We start from the raw sequence: 12,393 nt of genomic DNA on the forward strand, positions 1-12,393 counted from the left end.
TTGCTCTATAAGCAAACTGATGTTGATCAAAGGAGGGCGGGAGGCAGTCTCTGATGTGCTGTGAAACTAGTCACTCAAAAACCTTCATAATGGGCTTCGGTTTGTCGGCTTCGCGGCGGCAGGGATTTGCGAAGCTGCGTGATCCCTGCCGCGCTAGCCGTTTTTGGGGCTCCGATCCGGACGGGTACGGAGCTAGGCTGACCCTGCAGGGGCAGCTGAAAGGTAGGAGGGATCCGGAGAGGGGTTTGGGGTGTTGCAGACCCCTCCCGGCCGGCAGAACCCCCTTTCCCAGGACGGTGCAGCGGCGGTCCGTAATGGCCGCCACAAAGAAGCTGGCAGCCGGGTAAGAATGCGCAGGAGGAAGTGGAGAAAGTGCTTGAAAGGAGAAAGCTTTTCTTGGTTCATAGGACTCTAAGACATATTTAACAAAATTCCTGAAAAGTATGACTTTCTGAATGATACCTTCGAGAAGAGGAAAAAGCGGCAGTTTGATGGTGCTGAAAGGATAGCTTACCCTCTTTTCTACGGAATAAAAAGTGAATATTAAGAAACCTATTTTTTTTAGGTGAAAACTGGCTCTAAGCGATGAGTGGGAAAAGAGAGGACTAAAAAAAAAAATTTGTATGCTAAGACTTTGTTGGAGGAGATGCCTTAAGGATTGAAAGACTAAAATATATTGCAATAAGATTTTAAGAAATAGATTTGGACTTTCTTTTTCTGATTGATACTACCCTAGGAGGAGAGAGTGGGAACTCTGTCTTGGTTTGGACTGATTGATAATTTTGGGATTGTTTTATTTTTCCTTTGGAATATTTTGGTTGTTGTAAGAGAAAAGAAAAGAAAAAGATTTATAATGGCTCCTTCTATTGAGGAACTGAGAAGGGACTATGAGCAAGCAAAAAAAAAATGGTAAAGCTGGTTTGAAAGAAGCCTGCCTTTTTTTGGAAATGGCGCTCATTAACTATCAACAAACATTGCAACAGATGAAGACAGCAGAAGAAGAAGAAGGAGAGGAAGCCATCTTTAATAAATCTCAGAACTCGACCAAGAGGGAAGGAAGAGGAAAGGAAGAGAAATAAAGGACTTAAGATTTAAAAAAATATTTAAGAAAGGGAAAAATAAGGTGCAAAATCAATATAATGATGGTAAACAAAAGGGAAGAGGAATACGATAGAGAAGGGAAGCCAGTAAGGCAGAGGCTAGAAGAAGGGGGTAGAAAGGTTTGTTGGGAGAAGAAAGAAAGGGAAAAGGTGGAGAAAAGCTACAAAGTTTTGAAATTAAATGGGAAAAAAGGAATCTTTTAGGGATAAAGGATAAGTATAATTTCTGCAAAGAGATTTTGCAAGGTACATAAGATGATATTGTAGTATTGTATTAGAAATAGAAAACTTAAATGGCTTAAGAGTTGATAAGAGATTAAAATGTTGAAATGTTAATAATGATTGGTTTTATAATTTAATAATATGAGGGAGATTTAGAATATTGAGCTTTAATTAAAGAGTTTAATAAGATTATGGTATTGATGTTATTATAAATTTTTATTATAGTATTTGTTTTTAATATTTAGATTTATTGTTTAACTATGTATTTAATTATTCTGGATGTATTATTCAGTTAGAATGTACCAAGCAAAATCGGATTGGGTATTGGGTGTTATTTTAAAGATTAACTTGATTAATTTAGTGGGGAGATAGAAAGGCATCACACTCTGATTAGTGATTTCAGGAGAAATTTCTTTTTTTTTATAAGGAATGAGACAAAGGTACAATAAAGAATGGACAAAAGATACAAATATAATGACTCAAATTAAGATGATTAATTAAGATAGAATTAAAAAGAGTGAAATATGGGGAGAAGTTAATATAGAAGACTTAGAATGGTAAATAAAATAAGTAATGATATGTAAAATGAGCATGAATACAGTTGAAGTCCATGAAGAAAGAGATACCTGGGTCCAAGTTACTTTCCAAAAAGATCTTTTTATGTTTTGTGTGTTGTGTATATATGTTTTTTTTGGGGAGAATTAATGAAACCTTGCAGAAATATAGAATGAGAATAATGGTAACTAAGTCAGAAAGAAATAGGTGAAATAATAATAATAAAATGGAATAAGAGTAAAGAGAAATAAAGAGAAAATGGATAAGAGGTTTTTGTATGTTTATATGGAAATGGTTTAAAACAGAATTATAGTTCATCTGACTTGTTAAATTTATAATGGAAAAAGGTTCAAATATGTAATGGATAATGATGACTTTTGTGTTTTGAAAATTAATAAAACTTGTTTTTTTAAAAAAAAAAAACCTTCATAATGGAGCTTGTTAACGCTATGGATCTATAGTAATTGAGAGTGTTTATGTTGTGAATCAATAAAAGTAACTTGGCCCAAATGCAAAGCAGGTTTTGAAAGCCTGCACACCTGATTGGTCCTTAAACAATGAACAAGGATTGGTCCATAACAAGCCCCTGATTGGACAATATTAGGACACTTCTTATTGGGTTTTAGTTGAACTTGTTGCATATGTTATTGGTTAATAGGGTAGCAGCCAACCCTATAAAAGGGTTACTGCTGCCCATAGCCTTGCTCTGTTCTGTTCTATTTACTGTTATTAAAGAGTTGAAGTCACTGGTCAGATGTCTGGTCTCCATTACTCTCCAAACTTAACACTGGCGACGAGGATGGGATGCGGAGACCGAAGAGCTGACTGATCTACGGAGGCAACCAAAAAGTCGGCAGTTCGAATGCGTCGCACTAGCGCACCGCCACACCAACTCGCCAACGATACCTCGCCTCGCTCAGAGAGACACCCGGTATCGACTCACCACAAAGACCTAGAACCCCGTCAGAAAGCGATGAGGAAGAGGTCAGCCGACTCCGAACGGAACGAGACCAGTCCACACAACGATCACTTGACCTTGTGCAGGATGTGGGCGAATCACCCACGATCCAGCTGCAAATTCCTCGACGCACTCTGCCGCGCTTATGCGGAAAAGAGGTCACATCGCAAAGGTTTGCAGAAGCAAACAAAACTCCAAACCCCGACAGGCCGAATACCAGTCTTCAGGATTCTTCGGCACACCCGAGACAAACTGAATCACCAATGGGGAAGCCACTCCTACAGAAACAAACCGCCCACCACTTCCACCAGGCGTGAAGAAACCAGGCAGGAAGAGACCCACCAAACAATTACCATAGGCCACGCTACATCCATTGATGCCGGGAAGATCAGAGTGAAGGTCGCATCGAAAACAAACCTTGTGTAATGGAGGTGGACTCAGGATCATCCTCTCGATGGTGTCCTGGAAGACGCTCCAACAGCTCATTCCGACGATTCGCCGCCAAGACCTCAACCCTCAAAGGGTTATACTCAAAGACTACCAGGGTAACCGAATTCCTGTTGTCGGGTCCCGCCATTCCAGGTCTCTTTCAAGGACCGCACCGTCAAGACTGCCACTGACTGTCGTGGACAGTGACCGCCTAGTCTTTTAGGCCTGCAATGGTTCAGACCGCCTGGAATCACTGTAGCCGGAGTCCACCGTGCGAGAGCACGATTGGGAGGAAGCCCTCGTGCAAGAATTCCAAGACGTTTCGCTGAACGGACTAGGCAAGTACAAGGGGACCCCGATTTCATTTAACTTGAACCCTGAGGTAGCACCCATCCGCCTTAAGCCGCTGGTCGGGCACGTTAAGCCCTGAAACCTAAAATCGACGAACAACTCGATAAGCTAATAGCACAGGGCATGCTGGAACCCACCGACCACGCCCGTGGGAAACCCCAATAGTGACGCCTATCAAGCCTGATGGGTCACTGAGAATTTGCGGAGACTACCGGGCCACTCCTAAACCACGCACTTCAGCAAAGTGCATATCCAGTGCCGGTAGTGCAACACCTGCTCCATTCCCTGGGCGGCGGAAAGTTTTCGCTAAATTAGACCTAGTGCAGGCGTATCAACAATTGCCTGTAGATCCACCACCGCGGAGGCGCAAACTATCATCACGCATAGGGTGCATTTAAATGCAACCGGCCCAGTTCGGGGTAAGCGTTGCACCAGGAATCTTTCAGAGCTTAATGGAAAGGCTGTTACAAGGAATAAGAGGGGTCAGACTGCATTTCGACGATGTACTCATCGCCGCCCTAACCGAGACATTCTAGAAAACGACTCCGAGAGGTCTTACAAAGGTTCCAAAACGCAGGCCTCAAAGTTAAAAAAAATAAATGTCAGTTATGTACCGAAAAAGTGGAGTTTTTGGGATACCTCCTGGACAGTCAAGGAATCCATCCCACTGAAGACAAATTAAAGGCAATTAGAAGGCCCCCACTCCAAGGAACAAGGCAGATCTACAGGCGTTCCTTGGACTTATCAATTTTTATAACGTCTTTTTACCCAATAAAGCAACGGTAGCTGAACCATTACATAGACTCTTAGACAAAAAAGCAACGTGGGTTTGGGGACAACGTGAACAATACGCTTCCAACAAGTAAAGAAATTGCTAACTTCTGATTCTGTACTTATGCAGTACAACGAGACTCTCCTGCTAACTATTACTTGTGATGCCTCACCTTTTGGGGTTGGAGCAATCCTGGCCCACGTATTACTGAACGGAGCGGAGCTCCCATCGCGTTTTTTGCTAACTTTGGCTAAAGCTGAAAGAAATTATAGTCAGCTGGACAAAGAAGCTTTAGCTATTGTGGCTGCAGTTAAAAGATTTCATGAATATGTGTATGGGCGTGCGTTTACAATAATTACTGATCATAAACCACTGCTGGGGATTATTGCGGGTAATAAACCAACCCCGTATATATTGTCCCCCAAAATGACCCGCTGGTCTGAATTCTTGGCGGCGATACAACTACACCTTGCAACACCGCCCGGGAAATCAATCTCCACGCTGATGCATTGAGCAGAACGCCGCTCCCAGAATCGGTTGAAGATCCAGCCCCAACCATCACAACGCTGAAAATTGAGGCTCACACGTACCACCACTAACAGCGAGAGACATTGCCCTTGAAACAAAACGTGATCCGGTCTGCAACACATCCTCGCTGTGACGTGGGTAACAAACAATTATCACCTGAATGGGCGCCTTAAGCCGTCAACCGAACTGTTTTCCCAAAAGGGCGCTCTGAGGAGCTGTCCCGGCAAACTGCACAACGTTTTGGTCACGGACATCCGGGTTGGATAAAGCCTTGCAAGCGCCTGGGCGTAAAGTCGAGGCCTGGGTCGCTCTTGTCCGTGGGCCCCCCCAAGCAGCCCGCCTGACTCCTTGGGGGGGCCGTCTTGATTTGCGGGGCCTACAAAGGCACACTTTCTGTCCCTGGGTAACACGGAACCAACGAGACCCGAAACCGTTGGGAAAAGGGGCACACGGAGCACGAACATGGCTCACGCCCAACCGCTGGCCTAGAAACCAAGGGCCTAGGCAGCCCCCAGGAACCGGGGAGGCTAAGAACGCAAAGCGGGGCCCACCTGCCACATCTGTGGCCATACAAGCCGTTGGCAATGGCCTGGGTTTTGAAGGGTTTGGTTATAGGTAGACCCATAAAGTCGCCCATAGCCCGTGTTTAAAGGTGAAGTTTCCAAACTAAGATATTTGTTTTTGGGGAATGGGGATGATGGTTGCAGCCTTCAGGCATTGTGGGATGATGGCATGTGTTAAAGACAGATTGAACAGCTCTGTAAATATTTCTGCCAATTGGTCAGCACATGCTTTAACTACTGCACCAGGAATGCCATCAGGCCCTGCAGCTTTCCTGGGATTTACTGCTCTTAGTGTTTTTTTCACCTCATGCACCTGAAGAGAAAGAGGTGCAGTGTCGTCGTCTTCATGAGGCAGTATGTCTAGGTTCTTGGTGGTCTCAAAGCATGCAAAAAAGCTGTTTAGCTCCTCTGCCAGAGTGCTACTGCTCTCGCTGTTTGTTGGGCCCTGGCCTTTATAGTTGGTCAGGGCCTATATCCCCCTCCACATCTGCCGTGGGTCACTGTCAGTAAAGTGGCCCTTGACCTTCCTCCTATACATCTCCTTAGTATGTTTGATGCCCCTTCTCAGCTCAGCTCTGGCAGTGCTGTACTGTGAGGTGTCACCTGCTCTGAAAGCCAAGTCATGGGCCCTGATCAGATTGTAATGGGAATGCCTTTCTTCATGGATGTTGTGCTTGTGCCATTTTTTTGTTTGAAGAAAAAAAACGATTGCCTGATCAGGAGAACTTTTTGCAAGAGTGATGACCTACCCTTTTTGACTCAAGTATCAAAAGTACAAAAAAAATGTGATTGCAGTATATGGTAGAATCCATAGGAAACTCTCGTGCCTTGGAATACCTTCTGCTTCTAACTATTTATCTAAGGGACAAGCAAAGGGTGATGCTAGGCAGAGAGGCCAGTCTGATTTAATCATATCCCTTCTTTTTATATGTGCATATTATCAATGATATTTTGGTACCCGTGTAACAAGTTGAGTATGCTTAGAGCAGGGAACAGGTTATGAATATTTGAGGCAATAAAAGAGAGTGTGGTTTTAAAGATATCATAGGAGTAAAACTTAGTGACAAGTCTTTTTAAGGAATGGGCAGGTACCATGGTTTACTTTTCTTTTCTCTAAGAACTTCTGATAAACCTAATGTTACTACCCATATTTTTCAAATATGAAGCTACAATCTTACATTGCTAGACAACTTTCTTGGACCTGATGTCACACAGATGTGTTGAACTACAGCATCTTTCTCTTAAGATGGTGATCGTTGATCTGGAAACACCAGATTGAGAAAAGTTCTGCTAGCTCATATTGAACAACTGATCTGCTTCCCTCTTCCTGTCTGCTGTAGCCCTGGCAGAGTAGGACACTGTGTTTGGGAGGAATCAATTTGCACTCAAAAGCTCCGTCACCACTATCATGTTTCAAGTCAAAAGGAGGTATACCAGGTGGATTGAAAAAAGCTTGCACAAAGTGTTGAAATACTGCTTCCAGCTATAACAGAAAAGCGGGATGGATCAATGGCATAAAGCAGCTGTATTTTTTTTTTTAGCTTCAAAGTACGGGAGTATTCAGCTTCTACCTGACTTCCTCATTATAATTTCCTTTCTTTTCTGTCTATTAAAATGAATGTGAAAGAAATTGTGATGACAACATTTCAGTAAATTCTGCTTGTTTGATCTGACCCACTTGTTGTTTTTACAGATCATGGGACAATTAAGAAAATCCTTGCTCCAGTTAATCAGACAGCCAGCAGTTGTTTGCTGGAGGAGATTCACATCTTCCCAAAAAAGCAATGGGAACCCATCAAGAGCCTTCAGATTTTACACAGCCAGAGTGCTCTCTATGTGGGTCTTCAGAGAAGCGTGGTAAAGATCCCACTGAAGAGATGCCAGTTTTATAAAACATACAGGTAGCTGTCTGATTAGTTGACTTTGGATGATCTAGGTAGAATGATGAGTAAAATATAATTACAGGATTAGTTAATTTAAAACTATTTTCATTAAGTAACTATCTGAAGCAGAACAATTTTCTGTTTAATAAAGGAAAGACTTCAGTTATAAAAAGTTATAACAAAAATATTGTTATTCCTTCACCAGAAAAACAGTTTCCAAATGCTTTGAATGGTAGCCTACCCCTAATGGAATTCAATTCAGTTGATTAATCTTTCAGTTAAACTCTTCAATCTAATAACTCCCCTATCCAAAGCAATTTTCCATCTTAGGCAATGTAGAACATTTCCAGAATGTTATTATTAGCACCAGCAAACTACAATTATCAGTAGGAAAATTCAACACTTAGATTGAAAAAAGTGCTACCTTCTGTTCAGGGATCTGAAGAGTATTTGAAGAGTTTGGGATAGATTATAAACAATAAAAAGAGGGGGCTAGCCCTTTCTCTTGCTTTGCCTGGAGAATAATAGTCTACAGATTATAGGAAGGCAGTTATAGCATAAATAAGGCTGTGGAAAAGAAGGAATTCTCTCCAGGTTGACTTATGACCTTAATGGAGCCTGAAATTTCCATTGTAAAGTCATGGCAGTTGTAAGTCAAAGTACCCACATGCCAGGATCCAGTTTTCTGACTTTTTGTGTGTGTGTGTGTGTGATGGTCATTAAACAAATGCTGCAGTTGTTAAGGAAACACTACAATTGTTAAGTGAACCAAGGTACTCCTGCCCATTTTCTGACAGAAATAATGGTCATATGATCATGGAACACTGCCACTGGCCATAAAGATATACCAATTAACAAGCGCCAAAATGCAGTCATGTGACTGCAGGGGTATATACAGCCTTTGGATCTCCCAAATAGCATCCTAAGTAGCTTTTGGAGGTTCCTTCATAACTTCTAACGGTGCTAAGGGAACAATCATTAAACAAGAATTACCTATACCTCCATCTTCAGTCTGCTTGTTTACTCAATAGGTCTTTACATGGCACATTAAGGAATGTTGGTTCTTTCCCATGAAGAAAAATGTGAGGATTTCTGTGATGTTTTCAATTTAATTTTTCAGCACATGTGTTGGATCCCAAGATCCTTATTGTGGCTGGGATTTGGTGCTAAGGAAATGCACACCGTTGGAAGAAAGCTTGAGCATGAGTCAGTGGGAGCAGAGCATCTCTCTGTGTCCAGTAAGTAGAATTCAGATACTTCATCCTTTTCAAGTTGTCTGAATCCAAGTGATTTCCATAGAATCAGTTGTATTCATGGCAACAATTTCATTACTGTAATTATTTATAATAGTCTCCTTAAATCAATTTACAATAAAAAACAGTTTAAATGAAAATTCAAAAATATTCTAAAAACAGAAAAGGTTCAAACTGAAGTATTGAAACCAGAAAAGAAAGGCTTGGGATCTTTTCATAGAGCAATTGGTAGTAATTACTGGAGCCTTCTAGGGTGATTGTACCCCCGCCCCATCCACCACATCTCTTCAGGTATTCTTTGTATAGGGCAGGGGTGTCCAACCTTGGCAACTTTAAGACTTGTGGACTTCAACTCCCAGAATTCCTCAGCCAGCAAAGCTGGCTGAGGAATTCTGGGAGTTGAAGTCCACAAGTCTTAAAGTTGCCAAGGTTGGACACCCCTGGTATAGGGCAACTAACGGCACTTGATTTTATCAAAATAATAGTTGGCGTGTTTTGTCTCTCAGAGTTACATACTTAGTGTTTTTTTTATTCTTAGCAAGCTTTTATAAGGCATAATTTGTATACATGAGTCATCAAGTTACCCACCTACAATTTTACAAACGTAACACTATATATATGTATATATATGCAATCACTGAAGCAATAGAATATTGACGGGGGTTAGGGAAGCAGTTGGGAAGATGGAAACTGATTTGAGACTGAAGGGAAGGCAGAAAAATTCTGTTTAGAAAGAGAATAAAAAGTGAGTCCCAGTAGCAAAAGGTCCATAACAATGGATGAAGATGGAGGTCACAGAATGCGAGTGGAGAAAATAGGAAAGAACTGAAAAGATGAAGGACAATAGCAAAGAAAAAGCTGCAACAGTGATAACAAAAAGCACCTGATGTCTTTGATTGAAGTTAGGTGTCATCAAGATGGGCTCCGCTCCTGGTAAATACAAGGATAAATGCTCCCATCTTAACCTGCCCAAGCATTAACTCATAGTTCCTCCAAGGACATTCTAGTTATCTCTGTGATGCCACCTATCCATCTTACCTGCTCTTCCCTCAATCTTGCCAACCAAACTTATTTTCTTCTACTTCATCATCCTTCCCATCAGATGCCTGAGGTAGGTAAGCTTCTGCTTGCTGATTATCACCTCAAGGGAACAATCAGCCTTTATTTGGTTCAGGACTGATTGATCATTTTTCTTGCCATCCATAGTACTTTCAGAAACACTCTTTAGATCCATAAATTGAAGAGGTCTGTCTTTTTCTCTCCATCCTGCTTTCAGAGCCATACATTATCTCTGGAAAGAGCAGTGCTTTAAGCTGTTATTGTTGAAGAGTCCATAACCTAAATAAATAAATAAATCTTATCTAGGTTTTTCATTGCCTTCCATCCTAAAATTAATCTTTACCTTACTTCTCCAGCACTTTGCCCATCTTTATCTGTTCCCTTGGGCCCAAGGAATCAAAATTATCTACCATCTTCAGTTCTAGGCTGTCATGTGTAAGTTTTCTAAGGATGCAGCTTGACATTACCTTTGTGTTCTTAAAGAAGAAAGAAACAGATTGAATTAAGTGAAAAGAGGTCCCAGGGGCAGGGTTTTGCATGAAATAAAACAGGAAGATAAAAGGGAAAAGATATTAAGGAAGAAGCGGGAAGCCAAGAGAATTTTAGAAAAGGAATCAGGCTGAGGATCTACTTCACACAGAGTTTAGGAACAAGATTTCCTTCTGATGTGGTTAGCTAATCATTTTTAATTTGTTTTTTAATACATTAATGCCAGACATTTGGATATCTATGTTCTGCCCAGGAAAGGAAGAAATGTTGTTAATATTCTATATTCTGAGGCAGCCATTCATAAATCCCTTAAAAAGAAGAGTAGAATTTTGCAGGGATCTGACCTTGGCTACTTTTCAGTACTCTTCATTTGTGTCTGTTGCTCTCAAACCCATTCAGCCAAAGCATTTATTCGATCCATCATTCAAGCTTCTTGAAAACCCCGTATTTCATGGGATTGAATAAAATGGTATGGTTTCCTGAATATAGTGAGGATGACTCATGCTGCCCATTTCCCTTTTTCCAGAATTGAATATTTCAAAATCACTGTCACAAGAGCAGAACTTCTAACCTCTACCCCCGCTGGCTCTGAAGTTCATACGGGAGATCACATTCTATAGAAAACCTGGACTCCTACAGCTAACCTATGAGGGCTCCATGACAATTGAGCCAGTCTATCTCATCCCCACCTCCGAGTCTTAGGATATGCAGAAATAGCACACAAATCTTTTGCTATTAATGCACACACCAAAGTTTTGTTCCTTCCTTAAATTTACAAGGCCTTTCTTGTTTTAGTGAACAGACTCCCCCCTTACAACAGATGGGCCTAGATGTGGGTGCACTTACACTTAAGAGCTGCCTGAAAGTATTTGTAGATAATTTCCTCCTTTCTATTGCTTTCCACATTGACTTTTAGAGAGTTTATTTGAATATGCTCATTTTGTGACTTAGAACAAAATGTTCTAGTGACTGATGCTTTTCATATAGTAATATTGCCAGGTAGAGGAAAATAGAGATGTATGCATATTTTTGTGACACAAATTTTTCAGGACAGAATGGAATGGAATAGAATAGAATAGAATAGGATAGAATAGAATAGAATAGAATAGAATAGAATAGAATAGAATAGAATAGAATAGAATAGAATAGAATTCTTTATTGGCCAAGTGTGATTGGACACACAAGGAATTTATCTAAGTGTAAATGCTTTCAGCGTACATAAAAGAAAAGGTACATTCATGAAGAATCAAGAATCATAAGGTACAACACTTAATAATAGTCATAGGGTACAATAAGCAACCAAATCATACTAGGAAACAGTCAATAAAAATCTTAAGGATAGAAGCAACAAGGTTACAGTCATACAGTCATAAGTGGAGGAGATGGGTGAAAGGAAGGATGGGAGGAGTAATAGTAATAGTAATTCAGACTTAGTAAATAGTTGGACAGTGTTGAGGGAATTATTTGTTTGGCAGAGTGATGGTGTTCAGGAAAAAACTGTTCTTTTGTCTAATTGTTCTGGTGTGCAGTGCTCTATAGCGTCATTTTGAGGGTAGGAGTTGAAACAGTTTATGTCCGGGATGTGAGGGGTCTGAATATGTACGGAAACCACTTTCAGTACCTTACACAGGCTCTCTATGTTTAAGAGCCTGTTTTCACTTGAAACACTGAATTTCTTTTTGATGTATAGGTGTCAAATGACAAAACAGAGAACTGAGCTATTGTAATTGAGCCCCTCAGAATCAAAAGTAATACAGGGGGATCTAGAAAGCAACTTTCTGTTGCCCAATTATAATATCTACAGATGGTAGGCATCTAAGCACAGTTGCTCTGCCGCTGGAATGATTTGATGGCTCTGGCTGTCTCTACCTTGAGACAGCTGGCATGGCAGGCAGCTGGTAATAAGTTTTGCGTGCAGGGTGGCCATGATTCACCAGCTTCAGCTGGTGCAAGTGACTCCTGAGTAGAAAAAAGATTCCCTCTATTAGGATAATAATTGCAACCTTCAAACCTAAATGTATCTGTATACAGAGAAAAGGTGAAGAAAGCGTTTTGTTGTGAAATGTTGAAACTTTGTCACAGGGAGGAGAAAAATCCGTACAATAGTCCTCCAAGGGCTGTAATGTGTGTTACCCATTAAAGCTCTTGTAGGATTATTTTACAGATTTTTAGCCTGCCTTTCGGGGCATAATGATCATTTGTGCCATGTAAGAACTTCCTTTGCATGGAAA

The 12,393-nt window shown here is 41.0% G+C and overlaps 1 protein-coding gene across 4 annotated transcripts in view; it reads left to right on the forward strand.

Annotated features, from left to right (window-relative positions):
- SEMA5A (semaphorin 5A) overlaps window positions 1-12,393 on the forward strand; it is a 199,139-nt gene that overhangs the window by 152,874 nt on the left and 33,872 nt on the right. For all 4 annotated transcript variants that reach the window (XM_087961104.1, XM_087961101.1, XM_087961103.1 and 1 more), the window contains 2 exons: window positions 7,172-7,379; window positions 8,482-8,599. In XM_087961104.1, the coding sequence (XP_087817230.1) occupies window positions 7,172-7,379; window positions 8,482-8,599 (326 nt within the window). The remainder of the gene's footprint in view (window positions 1-7,171; window positions 7,380-8,481; window positions 8,600-12,393) is intronic.

This window comes from Notechis scutatus, chromosome 3 (assembly GCF_049901735.1).
Source record: "Notechis scutatus isolate UNSWTSFEM ecotype Mainland chromosome 3, rNotScu1.2, whole genome shotgun sequence".
NCBI classification, from domain to species: domain Eukaryota; kingdom Metazoa; phylum Chordata; class Lepidosauria; order Squamata; family Elapidae; genus Notechis; species Notechis scutatus.